Source organism: Eriocheir sinensis, chromosome 54 (assembly GCF_024679095.1).
Source record: "Eriocheir sinensis breed Jianghai 21 chromosome 54, ASM2467909v1, whole genome shotgun sequence".
NCBI lineage: Eukaryota > Metazoa > Arthropoda > Malacostraca > Decapoda > Varunidae > Eriocheir > Eriocheir sinensis.
The window spans coordinates 9,926,389-9,942,513 of record NC_066562.1 but is presented as its reverse complement, the minus strand read 5'-3'; the positions used below and the strand labels follow the sequence as shown (position 1 = coordinate 9,942,513).

At 42.4% G+C, this 16,125-nt stretch overlaps 1 protein-coding gene and 3 long non-coding RNA genes across 10 annotated transcripts in view; 1 reads left to right on the top strand and 3 right to left on the bottom strand.

Moving 5' to 3' along the window:
* Positions 1-15,996, top strand: part of LOC126983747 (platelet-activating factor acetylhydrolase-like) — a 21,947-nt gene extending 5,951 nt beyond the window's left edge. For 4 of the 5 annotated variants that reach the window (XM_050836822.1, XM_050836823.1, XM_050836824.1 and 1 more), the window contains 9 exons: positions 6,547-6,652; positions 7,295-7,392; positions 7,596-7,713; positions 8,010-8,172; positions 8,931-9,042; positions 9,577-9,779; positions 10,241-10,414; positions 11,177-11,325; positions 14,357-14,912. In XM_050836822.1, the coding sequence (XP_050692779.1) occupies positions 6,565-6,652; positions 7,295-7,392; positions 7,596-7,713; positions 8,010-8,172; positions 8,931-9,042; positions 9,577-9,779; positions 10,241-10,414; positions 11,177-11,325; positions 14,357-14,484 (1,233 nt within the window). In that variant the 5' untranslated portion in view covers positions 6,547-6,564 and the 3' untranslated portion in view covers positions 14,485-14,912. Of the gene's footprint in view, positions 1-6,546; positions 6,653-7,294; positions 7,393-7,595; positions 7,714-8,009; positions 8,173-8,930; positions 9,043-9,576; positions 9,780-10,240; positions 10,415-11,176; positions 11,326-14,356; positions 14,913-15,117 lie in introns of those variants that run through there. The other variant, XM_050836826.1, reaches the window with a different exon arrangement.
* Positions 11,338-16,125, bottom strand: part of LOC126983749 (uncharacterized) — a 49,427-nt gene continuing 44,639 nt past the window's right edge. The window contains exons 2-4 of one of the 3 annotated variants that reach the window (XR_007736220.1): positions 12,377-12,445; positions 12,170-12,238; positions 11,338-11,887 (exon numbers count right to left, since the gene is read on the bottom strand). This is a non-coding gene — a long non-coding RNA (uncharacterized LOC126983749). Of the gene's footprint in view, positions 11,888-12,169; positions 12,239-12,376; positions 12,738-16,125 lie in introns of those variants that run through there. The other 2 variants (XR_007736219.1, XR_007736221.1) reach the window with 2 other exon arrangements.
* On the bottom strand, positions 13,380-14,347 carry LOC126983751 (uncharacterized). Its single transcript, XR_007736223.1, has 2 exons — positions 13,979-14,347; positions 13,380-13,823 (listed from the first exon to the last, which is right to left on the bottom strand). It is a non-coding gene; the product is annotated as an uncharacterized LOC126983751 (long non-coding RNA).
* On the bottom strand, positions 14,625-15,232 carry LOC126983750 (uncharacterized). Its single transcript, XR_007736222.1, has 2 exons — positions 15,083-15,232; positions 14,625-15,025 (listed from the first exon to the last, which is right to left on the bottom strand). It is a non-coding gene; the product is annotated as an uncharacterized LOC126983750 (long non-coding RNA).

Sequence of the window (16,125 nt, the reverse complement as noted above, 5' to 3'; positions counted from 1 at the left end):
GTAAATTATGTGTTTCCCTCTCTCTCTCTCTCTCCCTTGATCTCCCTCCCTCCTCTCCCTCCCTTTCCCTCACATCAGTTTAGGGCCATACCACAACATCTAGACCATTGTGTGTGTGTGTGTGTGGGTGGGGTGGGTGGGTGGGGTGGGGGGTTGGAATATCTATGTAAATTATGTAAAATCTCCCTCACTTGAGCTCCCCTTCCCTCCTCTCTTCCCTCCCCTTCCCCCTCTCTTCAGTCCTTGCATGATAGTAACTTGTGTCAATATCTGATTAGTGTCTCTGTGTTATACTTGTTGTGTCCCTCATCTTGCCTGTTGAGAAGTGGGTTATGTATGCATTCTACTACTACTACTACTACTACTACTACTACTACTACTACTACTACTACTACTACTACTACTACTACTACTACTACTACTACTACTACTTTCTATTTCCCATTTCCAGTACCTTCAATCTTACTTCTTTTCCTTTTTTTCTCACTTTTTTCCTCCATCCACTCCCTAATTTTTTCCTTCCTCCTCCTCCTCCTCCTCTTCCTTCCTTCCTTCTCATAAAACTTCCACACTATTGCATCTTCTTCCTTCTTTCCTTCTTTTTCCTCCCTCCTTTCCTTGGCATTGTGGGCATTTCCAGGGATAGTTATATGACACTGATGGTAGTTTGACCCTTCCTCTGTACCATGAACCTAAAGAATCACATACTTGACAAGGCTTTCGTAGGAGTTGTGGGCATTTCCAGGGGTAGTTTTATGACCCTGGTGGTAGTTTGACCCTTCCCCTGTACCATTAACCTATAAAAACACTCATTAGACAAGGCTTTCATAGGAGTTGTAGGCATTTCCAGGGATAGTTATATGACCCTGGTGGTAGTCTGACCCTTCTGTACCATGAACCTAAAGAAACACATATTAGACAAGGCTTTCATAGGAGTTTTAGGCATTTCCAGGGATAGTTTCATGACCCTGGTGGTAGTTTGACCCTTCCTCTGTACCATTAACCCATAGAAACACTCATTAGAACCCGACTGACCTCCCTTCTGGTCTTTAAAATTAGGTGACGTCTGACGATACTGATCACGTGTCCGCACCTCTCTCTCTCTCTTGACCCGATTTGCTTTGTAATAATAACTTTCGTCTTTTTTTTTTGTTTGTCTGTCAGTGAATGTTGTTTGTCATCCCCTGTCTAATCTTGAACTGTTGCATCATTGTCTGTCCCTTATCATAACTTGGCTACCTACCAGACTTTTTTTTTTTGTCGTTTTTCCTCGTTTTTCTTCCTCTTCACTCTCTTGTCTTCTGCTTCCTAAGTCTGTCTTCGTTATAATCTTTTTTTCTTCCATTTTTCTTTCTTTTACGATATTTTTTTTCTTGTAATGTTTTTTCCTCTCAATCTTCTTTATTTTCCTCTTCATTTTTGTAGTTTTCTTCCTCCTCCTCCTCTTCCTTCCTCTTCCTTTCTCTTTTTTTTACCTCTATCCTGTTTACTTTCTCTCCTTCTCCTCATCTTTATTTCTCCTCCTTCTCTTCCTTCTCCTCCTCCTCTTCCTCTTTCTCCTTCCTCATTACATACTCAGCCATATCCTCCTTATCTTCCCTTCCTCCTCCTCTTCTATTTCCTTTTCAACCATACTCTTCTCTTCCCTTCCTTCTCCCCTTCCCTCTTCCTCCTCCTCCTCCTTCTCTCCCTTCCCCATTTCCCTCTCAATGCACTCCTTCCTTCCTCCTCCTCCTCCCCTTCCCTCTTCCATTCCCTCCTCCCCCACTTCCCTCTCAACACACTCTTCCCTTCCTTCCCCTCTTCCCTCTTCCTCCTCCTCCTCCTCCTCCATCTCTTCCTTCCCCATTTCCCTCTCAACCATAGTCTTCCCTTCCTTCCATCTCCTCCTCCCCCATTTCCCTCTCAACCATAGTCTTCCCTTCCTTTCTTCTCCTCCTCCTTTTCCTCCTCCCCCATTTCCCTCTCAACGATACTCTTCCCTTCCTTCCTTCTCCTCCTCCTTTTCCTCCTCCCCCATTTCCCTCTCAACACACTCTTCCCTTCCCCCTTCCCTCTTTCACCCAAGGCTGCAGTATGGCTAACAGGTCGCCCTTTGCACCCTGGCTATCACACGATCCCCTAAAACTGTTTGTCGCTCTCTGTCTCTCTGTCTCTCGTATCAGCTGACCTTTGGCATGGGGGGAAGGTGTGTCCAGGGCGCCTCAGAGATAAGGGTGCGTGTAGGGGAGGTGATGGTGGGGTGACGGGATGTGTTTACCTAGTTGTGTGTGTGTGTGTGTGTGTGTGTGTTTGTGGAAAGAGAGAGAGAGGGGAAATAAATAATACACAGAATAAGGAAAAAAGAGGTTGATGAAAGAGGGAGATAAAAGGAAGAGAGAATAAAAGAAGACAAAGGGAAGAAAGGTTGATAAAGGAGGAAAATGAGAGATGAAAAAGAAGAAAATAATTAAAAGGAACAAAGAAATGAAATAAAGATGGAAATGGGAGGAAGAAAATGAGATAAAATGAAGAAAATAGATGTGAAATTGGAAGAGAGAGAGAGAGAGAGAGAGAGAGAGAGAGAGAGAGATACAAAACTTTCAACAGTGTGTGTGTGTGTGTGTGTATGTGTGTGTGTGTGTGTGTGTGTGTGTGTGTGTGTGTTCTAATTCATTCCCAGCACTTGCATAACTCCAATCTAATATCTTTTTTTTTGTGTGTGTGTGGGGGGGGGGGGAGGGGAGGGGGGGGTCAAGGGAAAATTACCTTGCATATTGAGTGATAACTTTTTTTTTTTTTTTTTGATGAGGTGAAAGTCTGTTCTTGCTATTTTTATTTTTTTTTTGTATTTTTTTTTTTTTTGCTTAATTTTCTTTGATTCTTTTTTTTTTTTTTTTTTTTTTTTTTTTTTGTTTTGAAAGTCTGTTCTTGCTATTTTTTTCTTTATTTTTTTCTTTTTTTTCTTCTTGCTTCATTTTCTTTCATTCTTTTTTTTTCTTTTTTCTTCATTCTTTCTCTCTTTCTCTTCCTTCTTGGTATTCTTTCGATCTTCTTTCTTTTCATTCTTTTCTCTCTTCTTCCTTCTCATTCTTCTTGTTTTCTCTTTCATTCCTCTTTCTTATTTCTGCTTCTTGTTCTCGTTCTTCTGATTTCTCTCTTTTTCTTTCTTCTTCTTCTTCTACTTCCTCTTTTTCTCTTCTTTATTTTCTTTCTTCTTCCTTTTCATTCTTTTCCTTTTCATTCCTCTTTCTTATGTCTTCTACTTGTTCTCGTTCTTCTAATTTCTCTCTTTCTTCTTCTTCTTCTTCTCTTCTTTTCCATTCCTTTCCTTTTCCTTTTCTTTTCCTGTTCATATTTCTTCCTTCAGTTTCTCTTTCTTGCATTCTTCCTCCTCCTCTTCCTCCCCTTCCTTTCCCTCTTCCATTTCCTCCTCCCCCATTTCCCTCTTAACCATACTCTTCCCTTCCTTCCCCCCTTCCTCCTCCTCCTCCTCTTTATTCCTATTTTTATCCTTATTATTACTATCTACTATATTAAAAAAAACTCCCTCAATCACTCCTGCATACGTCCCTGCCTGATATATTTTTAAGAGCTCTCCCTCCCCCCCCATGCATGATAGGACCAAGTTATCAATCTCATCAACAACATCTGGAGAGCTCTTGATAATCCCCTCGTCAATAACTCGCATATGTGACTCATCCAACTACTGTCACTCACTCTCGGACTCACCCCATGACTGTCACTCACTCTCAGACTCACCCCATGACTGTCACTCACTCTCAGACTCACCCCATGACTGTCACTCACTCTCGGACTCACCCCATGACTGTCACTCACTCTTGTCTATGCATATTATTATTATTTTTCAAGGGCAACAAAAACAGGGAAATTAAAAGGTCGTATTCTTAAACAGACACCCAAGTTCATATTTGACAAGGTTTTCGGAGGAGTTTCAGGCATTTCCAGGGGTAGTTTTATGACCCTGGTGGGTGTTTGGCCCTTCTACTGCACTGTGAACCTTAAAAGCACTGGTTAACTGTTGCATAGGGGATTTAGATAGAGTATGGATGAGAGAATGAAGATGCTGGTTAACTCTTGCATAAGGGATTTGGATAGCATAGGGATGAGAGAATGAAGGTGCTGGTTAACTCTTGCATAAGGGATCTGGATAGAATACGGATGAAAAAATGAAGGTGCTGGTTAACTCTTGCATAAGGGATTTGGATAGCATAGGGATGAAAGAATGAAGGTGCTGGTTAACTCTTGCATAAGGGATTTGGATAGCATAGGGATGAAAGAATGAAGGTGCTGGTTAACTCTTGCATAAGGGATTTGGATAGCATAGGGATGAAAGAATGAAGATACTGGTTAACTCTTGCATTAGGAATTTGGATAGAGTATGGATGAAAGAATGAAGGTGCTGGTTAACTCTTGCATAAAGGATTTGGATAGCATAGGGATGAAAGAATGAAGGTGCTGGTTAACTCTTGCATAAGGGATTTGGATAGCATAGGGATGAAAGAATGAAGGTGCTGGTTAACTCTTGCATAAGGGATTTGGATAGCATAAGGATGAAAGAATGGAGGTGCTGGTTAACTCTTGCATAAGGGATTTGGATAGCATAGGGATGAGAGAATGAAGGTGCTGGTTAACTCTTGCATAAGGGATTTGGACAGTATAGGGATGAAAGAATGAAGGTGCTGGTTAACTCTTGCATAAGGGATTTGGATAGTATAGGGATGAAAGAATGAAGGTGCTGGTTAACTCTTGTATAAGGGATTTGGATAGCATAGGGATAAAAGAATGAAGGTGCTGGTTAACTCTTGCATAAGGGATTTGGATAGCATAGGGATGAAAGAATGAAGGTGCTGGTTAACTCTTGCATAAGGGATTTGGATAGCATAGGGATGAAAGAATGAAGGTGCTGGTTAACTCTTGCATAAGGGATTTGGATAGCATAGGGATGAAAAAATGAAGGTGCTGGTTAACTCTTGCATAAGGGATTTGGATAGCATAGGGATGAAAGAATGAAGGTGCTGGTTAACTCTTGCATAAGGGATTTGGATAGCATAGGGATGAAAGAATGAAGGTGCTGGTTAACTCTTGCATAAGGGATTTGGATAGAATAGGGATAAAAGAATGAAGGTGCTGGTTAACTCTTGCATAAGGGATTTGGATAGCATAGGGATGAAAGAATGAAGGTGCTGGTTAACTCTTGCATAAGGGATTTGGATAGCATAGGGATGAAAGAATGAAGATGCTGGTTAACTCTTGCATAAGGGGTTTGGATAGCATAGGGATGAGGAAGAGTAGCAAGTCATTGTTGTTACTGTTGTTGCTGTCAGTGGTGTTTGTTGGTGCATGGCCCTATCACACACACACACACACACACACACACACACGCACACACACACTTCTTTGTCTTGTTGCCTCACACCCTGGACTCAAGGCGGTGAACTTTGCCTGACCTCCCTGATAGCTGAATGGCAGATTGGGGCTGAGTGTGTGTGTGTGTGTGTGTGTGTGTGTGTGTGTGTGTGTGTGTGTGTGTGTGTGTGATATGGTCATGAAACAACAAGCAACACTGACAACAACAATATCAACAACAATTCCTTTCCACTTTTGCTCATTCCCATTCTATCCAAATCCCTTATGCAAGAGTTAACCAGCACCTTCATTCTTTCATCCCTATTCTACCCAAATCCATTATGCAAGAGTTAACCAGCACCTTCATTCTTTTGTCCATATCCTATCCTAATCCCTTATGCAAGAGTTAACCAGCACCTTCATTCTTTCATCCATATCCTATCCTAATCCATTATGCAAGAGTTAACCAGCGCCTTCATTCTTTCATCCGTATTCTATCCAAATCCCTTATGCAAGAGTTAACCAACACCTTCATTCTTTCATCCCTATTCTATCCAAATCCCTTATGCAAGAGTTAACCAACACCTTCATTCATTCATCCCTATTCTACCCAAATCTCTTATGCAAGAGTTAACCAGTACCTTCATTCTTTCATCCCTATTCTATCCAAATCCCTTATGCAAGAGTTAACCCTTCTGCTACGATTGGCACAGATTTCACTTGTAGCCTGGTAACATACACTCCTAGGTCTTTCTCTGCCTCTATGGTGGATAGTGGAGTGTTTCCCATGTGGTATTGGTGTGCTGAATATCCCTTCACTGGTAGCCTGGTAACATACACTCCCAGGTCTTTCTCTGCCTCTATGGTGGATAGTGGAGTGTTTCCCATGTGGTATTGGTGTGCTGAATATCCCTTCACTGGTAGCCTGGTAACATACACTCCCAGGTCTTTCTCTGCCCCTGTGGTGGATAGTGGAGTGTTTCCCATGTGGTATTGGTGTGCTGGATATCCCTCCCAAGGTACATGACTTAATATTTTTCCGCACTGAATTGTAGCAACCACTTTTTGTTCCATTCCTGTAGCTTGGTGATGTCTTCTTGTAGGAAATCCACAGCCAAGGGGTTAACCAATATCAACATTCTTTTATCATTATCATCAATCATTATCAATTATTATCATCGCGGCTTTTCCACACAGAGACGTAGGTGACGGTCGATGCTGACAACTGTACGCCACTCTGCCTTCATCACTATGGCAGCGCGTCACGCCTCTCGCTTCACCAACCACACGCCCATCCCTCAAGGTGTGTGTGTGTGTGTGTGTGTGTTTTTACCTGTTGCGTCGTTATCTCAAGAGGAGTGTCAAGCTCCTCCTCTTCATATATACTTAATTTTTGCAGAATTTATGCCTCTCTCCTTCCTCTCTCTTTCTTCTTTTCTTTTATCTAGTTTCCCCTGTTCGTATATACTTCATTTTTGCAAGATTTATGTCTCTCCCGGCTCTCTGTTTCTTGTTTTCCTTTATCAAGTTCCTCCTCTTCATATACTTAATGTTTTCAGTGTTTATATCTCTCTCCCATTTCTCTCTTTCTTCTTTTCTTTTATGTAGTTTCCTGTGTTCGTATATACTTCATTTTTGCAATATTTATGTCTCTCCTACCTTCCTATTTCTCATTTTCTATTTCTCCTTCTTCCCTCCCGTTCATATATGCTTCATTATTCAACATTTCTCCTCCTCTCCCATCTTCCCATTTCTCTGTTTCTTCTTCTTCCCTCCTGTTCGTATATACTTCCATTTTTGCAAGATTTAATCTCTCCCATCTTCCCATTTCTCATTTTCTACTTCTCCTTCTTCCCTGCTGTTCATACATACTTCATTTTTCAACATTTCTCCTCCTCTCTCGCCATTCTCAAGTATGTTCCTCTGATTCTATCCATGTTGCCAGGGCCTCATGTGGTGGGCTGTGTGGATGTCATGTTGGGGCGCAGCAAGGAGGGGACTCTCATGCGCCTGTACTACCCATGCAAAGTCACAAGCCTACAGGTAAGTCCCCCCTGTGTAGTGTTATCCCCATGTTTGACTCTCCCACTGAAACTCTCCTCACCATACCTGTTCCTCTGTACATCCCTCCTTCTCCTCCTCCTCCTACGTTCTTATGTTCTTATGTTCTTAAGTAAATAATGGCATGTTTAAGAGTATGCTCCCACGTTACTGATGGTTGGCACTCCGCTCGCTCCCCCCCCCAGACCGAGGCTCACAACTGGACTCCGTGGTTCTTGGGGGATGAGTACACTAAGGGCCTGGCCACCTTCATTGCTCCGTCCATACCGTCACTCTTCAGCATGCTCTTCAACTGGAAAATGAGTGAGTGGGATGTGTGTGTGTGTGTGTGTGTGTGTGTGTATGTGTGTGTGTGTTTACCTCTTTGTAGTCTACCAGGCCCAAGCTAAACTCTAATAGTCCCGTCTCCATATATACATTTATCCAGCCTTTCCTTCATTATCCAGCCTTTCCTTCATTATCCAGACTTTCCTTCTATTTTTTTTTTTGTGTGTGTGTGTGTGTGAATACCTTATACATATACAGATACCTGGATGAATGGATAAGTGGGAAATTAATAAGTGGAAGGATCCTTATCTCCACCTCTCTCCGCACCCTAGGGAACGTTGCCACACCGGCGGTCTGGGAGGCGGGTCTGTTGAAGAGTCAGCAATGGCCGGTGGTGGTCTTCTCTCACGGTCTGGGCGCTAACCGGTCGATCTACAGCACCGTTTGTACCGAGGTTGCGTCCCATGGCTTTGTGGTCCTGGCGGTGGAGCATAGGTGAGTGGAAGGGTGGAAGAGCAGGTTGAGTAGTGGATTAGAGATTGGCATATGTGAGTGGAGGGGATGGAAGAGCAAGTAGGGGAGGGGCGGAAGAGCAGGTTGTGTAGTGGATAAGAAAGTGGAATGATGGAGAGGCAGGAAAGGGATTAGAATGAGGGAGAAAAGGAAGATATGGGGAGTGGAGGGGGAAGAGAAGCTGGGGAGGAGTGGGGAGGTTAGGTTGAGAAGTGGATAAGAGAGTGGAATGACAGAGAGGCAGAAAAGGGATTAGAACGAGGGAGAAAAGGAAGATATGGGGAGTAGAGATGGGAGAGGAAGGGGAGAGGGGAGATAATTTGAAAGGGGTGGGGAGGATGATAGGGAGGAAGAAGAGGGGAATTATATAGGTAAAAAGGGAGCTAATGTAGGAGGATAAGGGAGATGAAAAGGGAGATAACAGAGGGACTAAGGGAGGTAAAGGGAGATACTGAGGGAGGAAGAAGGGAGATAATGTTGGAGGGATGGTCAGAAAGGGAGGAAAGGGAGGCAAAAAGGGAGAGATTGAGGGAGGAAAGAGGCAATAAGGTAAGGTTAGAAGAGAGATAGAAAAGGGAGATAATGCAGGAGGATAAGGGAGATAAAAAGGGAGATACAGGAAGGGAGAATAAGAGGTAGATCAAAATAACAGCGACAAAAACAACAACAACAACAACAACAAAAACGACGGTGACGACGATGCATATTTCAGTGTGTGTGCGTGTGTTTGTGTGTTCCAGGGACGGGTCAGCGTGCGGCAGCTTCACCCTGAGCGAGGAGGGGAGGCGCGAGCACATCCTCTTCCAGTCCCTGCCGCCGGAGACCAAGGAGTATGAGCTGCGGAATCGACAGGTGTGTGTGGGGTGGGGGGGGGCGGTGGGGGCGGTAAGTATGGGGTGGGATAGATTTTTATTTCTCTAATTTTTCCTTTTTTTTTTCTTCTCCTTCTTCTTGTCTTCTTCTTTTCTTCTTCTTTTCTTCTTCTTCTTCTTCTTCTTCTTCTTCTTCTTCTTCTTCTTCTTATTATTATTATTATTATTATTATTATTATTGTTTTCTTTTTTCTTCTTTTTCTTCTTTCAATCCTTTTTCTTCTTCTTATTATTATTATTGTTTTTTTTTTTCTCACCCTCTGTAACTCCCTCCCTTCCCCCTTTACTCCCCTCTCCCCTCTTCTCCTTCATCTCCTCCCCCCTATCACCTCACCCTCTGTAATTCCCTCTCTCCCCTCCTCTACTCTCCCCTCTTCCCCTTCATCTTCTCCTCCCCTGTAACTCTTTCTCTTCCCCCATTTACTCCCCTCTCCCCTCTTCACCTTCCTCTCCTGTATAACTCCCTCTCTCCCCTCTTCTCCCTCCTCTCCTCACCCTCTTCCTCTCCCCATAGATCCAGGTGCGTGTGCAAGAGAGTATCCGAGCACTCGACGCCCTATACAGACTTAACGAGGGGCAGGTGACCAATGACCTCGACTCCTCGCTGGACCTCAAGCAGTTCAGCGGCAGCCTTGACCTCTCCGCCCCCGTCATGAGCGGTCATTCGTTCGGGGGGGTCACGGCCATCACCACACTCGCCCGCGACAACAGGTTCAAGTACGTGGATGGTGGATGTGTTTTTTGTTTTATTTATTTATTTTTCCTTCATTTTTTATCAGTTTTCCTTTTAGGTTTTTTGGATTTGCTTTTTTTCTGTATTTTTTTGTTTTTGTTTTTCATTTTCCGTTTTTTTTCTGTATTTTCATTTTTTGTTTCCATTTTTTTCCGTATTTTTTTTTTTTGGTATATTTTTCTTTTTTTCATTTTATTGTTTATTATTGTTTTTAGTTTTAATTTCTTGTATTTTTTTCCTTCTTTTAGTTTCTCATTTTATTTTATTTTATTTATTTATGCACCCCATACATCCATTTCCCACATTTCCACTCTATCTCCCTCCACTCCCCCCTCGGTCCACCCTTTTCTTCCCCAAATTCCCCCCTAAATCCCCCCGTTCATCACCCTCTTCCCGATATCTCCGCACCCCAAACCACCCTCATCACCGATCTCCACACCCCCAGAATCGGAGTGTCGCTGGACCCGTGGATGTTCCCGATCAAGGACGAGGTGACATCCGTGTGTGCGAGCGTGACTCAGCCTCTCATCTGTATCTCCACCGAAGCCTTCCAGTCTGACGCTAACCTCCAAGCCATGAGTTCCCTTCCTTCCGAGAGCACCACCTTTGTGACCATTAAGTGAGTGGGGGAGGGAAGGGTAGAGTCTGTCTTCTGAACACACACTGTACCCCCTCACAGACACCTATTCTACCCCTCTATCCCTTCACACACCTAACTTAATTACCCCTTTCCCCCATACACACTTGACCCACCCCTGTATGCCCCTTTGTGACCATTAAGTGAGCCAGGGGGAGGGGAAGGGGAGAGTCTGTCTTCTGCACACACACTCTACCCCCTCACAGACACCTAGCCTATTCCACCCCTCTACCCCTTCACATGCCTAACTTAATTACCCCTTTCCCCCATACACACTTAGCCTACCCCTGTATGCCCCCCCACGCACAGAAGGAGAACATTGCAAACCCAACATAAGGAAAAGGAAGGACGAACCAAGAATGAGAGGAAGGAGAGTCTAACTTCTGCCCCTGTGTTTCCCTTGCATCCCTTCCTTCACTCCCTTCTCCCATCTTTCCTTCTCTCATTCTTATTTCCTCCTCTCGTCTTCTTCGTTCAATCATTCTTCTTTTTCTTTCTTCCTTCTCTCTCATTCTTTGTTCTTCCTTTTTCCTTCCCTTCCCTTCATCCCTTCTCCATCACTCCCTTCTCTGATTCTTATTTCCTCCTCTCCTCTTCTTTCTTCCATTCTCCTTCTTTCTCTCCACTCCTTACTTTTTCCTTCTTCCCTCTCTCTCATTCTGTTCTTCCTTTTTCCTTCTCCTCCCTCATCACCTCACCCTTCCTCTCCGTCACCCCTCACACCCCTCCCTTCGTCTTCCCCAGGGGCACCGTGCATCAGAACCAATGCGACACCCCATTCTTGGTGGGTAACATCGGCCGTGCCTTCGTGGGTGTGTACTCGCCGCTTGACCCTCACACCGCCATGGACATCAACAACAGATTAATGCTTAACTTCATGGCGAGGCATTTAGGTAAGTGTGGGGAGGGAGGGAGAAGGTGGGGGGAAGGTAGGGGAGAGGGAAGAGGAAGGGAGAGGCTTGATATGGAAGTGTGAGGGAAGGGGAGAGGGAAGATCTGGAAGGGGAGGAGGAAGAGGGTGAGAGAGGAAAGATATGAAAAGGGGAGGGAAGGTATGGGGAGATTGTGGAAATGGAGAGAAAAGGATGGAAACACAAACACAACAACCTCCTCTACCAAAGCCTTGTCAAACTATCACTATGCTCGTAACACTACCCATGGAAATACTAACACAACAACCTCTACCAAAGCCTCGTCAAACTATCACTATGCTCGTAACACTACCCATGGAAATACTAACACAACAACCTCTACCAAAGCCTTGTCAAACTATCACTATGCTCGTAACACTACCCATGGAAATACTAACACAACAACCTCTACCAAAGCCTTGTCAAACTATCACTATGCTCGTAACACTACCCATGGAAATACTAACACAACAACCTCTACCAAAGCCTTGTCAAACTATCACTATGCTCGTAACACTACCCATGGAAACACTAACACAACAACCTCTACCAAAGCCTTGTCAAACTATCACCATGCTCGTAACACTACCCATGGAAATACTAACACAACAACCTCTAACAAAGCCTTGTCAAACTATCACTATGCTCGTAACACTACCCATGGAAACACTAACACAACAACCTCCTCTACCAAAGCCTTGTCAAACTATCACTATGCTCGTAACACTACCCATGGAAATACTAACACAACAACCTCCTCTACCAAAGCCTCGTCAAACTATCACTATGCTCGTAACACTACCCATGGAAACACTAACACAACAACCTCTACCAAAGCCTTGTCAAACTATCACTAGGCTCATAACACTACCCATGGAAATACTAACACAACAACCTCTACCAAAGCCTTGTCAAACTATCACTAGGCTCATAACACTACCCATGGAAATACTAACACAACAACCACTACCAAAGCCTCGTCAAACTATCACTATGCTCGTAACGCTACCCATGGAAATACTAACACAACAACCTCTACCAAAGCCTTGTCAAACTATCACTATGCTCGTAACACTACCCATGGAAACACTAACACAACAACCTCTACCAAAGCCCTACAAGCCCTCAAATAGTTACATAGGAAATAGTTAGCTTGCATAGTGTACAGGAGTAGTTTTGATAATTTGTGTTGCATGATAGTGTTGATATCCTAGCACTGTACCACCCGTAGGCAACACACTCAAGCTGTCTAGTGTTGCGGTTAGTGTTGCATGCCTGGGGTAGTTCACCAGCGCCTTTGTGTTATTTAGACGCACTTGCTAGTGGGTAGATTTTATGATAGAGGGGAAATTTAATCTAGTGGTTTTGTTAGATATCTTTTTCCTGGTTTTTTCTTCTCTGCATTTTTTTGTTTTTTTCCAAGTTGTTTTTTTCCTCCAAATTTTCTGCTTTTATAATTTCTTTTTCTTTTCTTTTTTTTTTCATTTTCCTCTTTTTTTTCATTTTTAAGTTTTCTGTTTTCATAATTCATCTTTTTTTTCCTCATTTTCTTTATTTTTCTGATTTTTTCCTGTTTTCAAGTTTCTGTTTTTATAATTTCTTCTTTTTTTATTTTTTTTCATTTTCCTCTTTTTTTCATTTTTAAGTTTTCTGTTTTCATAATTCATCTTTTTTTTCCTCATTTTCTTTATTTTTCTAATTTTTTCCTGTTTTCAAGTTTCTGTTTTTATAATTTCTTCTTTTTGATTTTTTTTCATTTTCCTCTTTTTTTCATTTTTAAGTTTTCTGTTTTCATAATTCATCATTTTTTTCCTCATTTTCTTTATTTTTTTTTCCTGTTTTCATAATTCTTTTTTTTTTGTTATTTTTTTCCTCATTTTCTCATTTTTTCCTGTTTTCAAGTTTCTGTTTCAATAATTTCTCTTATTTTTCCTCATTTTCCTTTTTTTTCAGTTTTCAAGTTTTCCGTTTCTCTCTCTCTTTCTCTTTTTCTCTCTCTCTCTCTCTCTCTCTCTCTCTCTCTCTCTCTCTCTCTCTCTCTCTCTCTCTCTCTCTCTCTCTCTCTCTCTCTCTCTCTCTCTCTCACACCTTTTTTCCTCTTCTCTCTCTCTCCTTTTTCCTCAGTTTCCTATTTCCTCTTCTCTCTCTCTCTCCTTTTTTCTCTCAGTTTCCTATTTCCTCTTCTCTCTTTATTTCCTCTTAAGTCTTCCGTTCAAGTCTTTCTCCAATTATTCCTCTCCTTCATTTCTCCTTTTCCTCAAGTTTCTCCTTATTTTCTTATTCTTTCCCCTATTCCCTATTCTCAAATTTCTCCGACTTACTTATAATTTACTTCTAACTTTAATTGCTCTCACACTTATAAATACCTCCAGCTTTCATTAATTATACTTATTCACTCCCTCACTTATCCCTCATTTATATCTATTGCTTAAGTACCTTCCAAAAAATTCTACTTATAATTCACATCTAGTTTCATTTACCTTCATTTCCTTCTAATTACTCTTACACTTATAAGTTACCTCCATGCAGTTTTAATTACTTATGCTTATTCACTCCTAAATTTACCCTCATTCATATCTATTGCTAAAGTACCTTGCAAAATTCTAACTTATAATTCACATCTAGTTTCATTTACCTTCATTTCCTTCTAATTACTCTCACACTTATAAGTTACCCCCAACTTTCATTACTCCTAAATTTACCCTCATTCATATCTATTGCTTAAGTATCTTGCAAAATTCTAACTTATAATTCACATCTAGCTTCATTTTCCCTCAATTTCTCCTTTAATAATCTACCTCTTCCCTAAATCGCTCTCCCTCGTACCATATCCTTCACTCACATCCCTGCAGGACTCCACTTATAGGATGCTTCAATTTCTCCTCTTACCCAAATCGCTCTCCCTCGCTCCATATCCTTCACTCACATCCTTAAGTATCCCGCAGGACCCCACTAACAGCATGCATGGTGGGGCAGGACGCAGTTAAAAGGGTCGCTCTTCCTTCCTTCGCAGGTAACAGGGCTGGCTCCATGAACAACTATGCCTATTACCTTGAAGCCCAGCAACAGAATACGGTCTATGGGCTCTATGGCAAGGGCAAGGGTATGCTGGGCTGGGATGCTGGCTACCACTCGGTCTGAATTCTGCACCGTCTCTGGTCTCCCTCTTGCATCCCCTCCCTCGCTCCCTTCTCTCATTCTCATTTCTTTTCTCCTTTTCTTACTTTTTCCTTCCTCCTTTTCTCCTTCCTTCTTCCTTCTATCTGCTTCTTCTCTCTCTGTTTTTATTTTTTGTTTTTTTTCTGTGAGTGATTTTTCTCATGCATGCCTCTTCTAAATCTTCCTCCTCCTCCTCCTCTTCCTCTTCCTCTTCCTATCTCCTCTTCCTTTCATTCAATTCCCATCTTCATTTATCCACTTTCCTTGCATCGTCCATTTCCCTGGTGGTGGTGGTGGCTGTGGTGGTGGTGGTAGTGGTGGTGGTGGTGGTGGTGGTGGTGGTTTGGTGGCACTCTCAACCTTTCCGGAGCATGAACACACACACACACACACACACACAAACAAACACATACCTTCCAATTTCCTTTCTTTCTTCTTTTCATTTCTCTCTTCCTTTCTTTTTTTCCTTTTCTTCTCTAGTCCCTCCTGTCTTCCTCACACACACACACACACACATTTTTCCCTTTTCTTCTCTAGTCCCTCCTGTCTTCCTCACACTCACACACACACACACACACACTCCACCACCAGCACCTGACACTCTTCGCTCCACAGACGGATTTCCGCAGCTATACGCCCAGACCAAGACCTTCCTCGATACCTTCAAGAACAGGACACCCTATGGCTTGTATGGGGTGAGGAGGCCGCCCAACGTCACCTCTAAGCTCTGAGCGGCATTACCGAACCCTGATTTTTTTTTATTATTATTATTATTTTTTTACGGGAAAGGAAGCAACTCAAGGGCATGAAAAAAAGTGAAGGAAATTAAAAAAAAAATGGTAATCGTTGCTCCTGAGAAAGATGAACGTTAAGAGAGGTCAAGAGAGGTCAATTTCAGGTATATGTAATTGTCATATACGCGACATGTGTTTTTCCCAACCCCAGACCTGTTTTTTATTTTTTATTTATTTATTTATTTTTTTTTTTTTTTATCTTTTTTTTTGGTGACGATATATTTACCGTCGCTCTGTTTTCTAGCCTAAAGTTAATAGCTCAAGGTTATTTATATGTATTTTATTATTATTATTATTATTATTATTATTATTATTATTTTTATCGCTCGGTCATGGCAGCGAGACGGCCGAGAGAGAGAGAGAGAGAGAGAGAGAGAGAGAGAGAGAGAGAGAGAGACTGCCATATAGTTATTACCATTAGTCTTTCTATTAGGGGCATTTTGGAGGTATGGAGGCATGGAGGAAAAATTGTCTCTCCACCTCCTCCTCCTCCTCCGACCCACAGAGCATAGTCACATCGGAGGCATTGATTAGTGTGTGTGTGTGTGTGTGTGTGTGTGTATTAAGGGCATTATCGGAGGTATGGAGGAAAAATTGTCTCTCCTCCTCCTCCTTCTCCTCCAACACACAGAGCATATTCACATTGGAGGCATTGATTAGTGTGTGTGTGTGTGTGTGTGTGTGTGTGTGTGTGTGTGTGTGTGTGTGTGTGTGTGCAAAATGGTCGAGTATTTCATCGAAAACTTGTTATGTGCGTAAAAAGATTGACCTCTCAGACATAATATATATAGTTCTTGTCATTCTTTGTTGTTGTTCATATATATATATA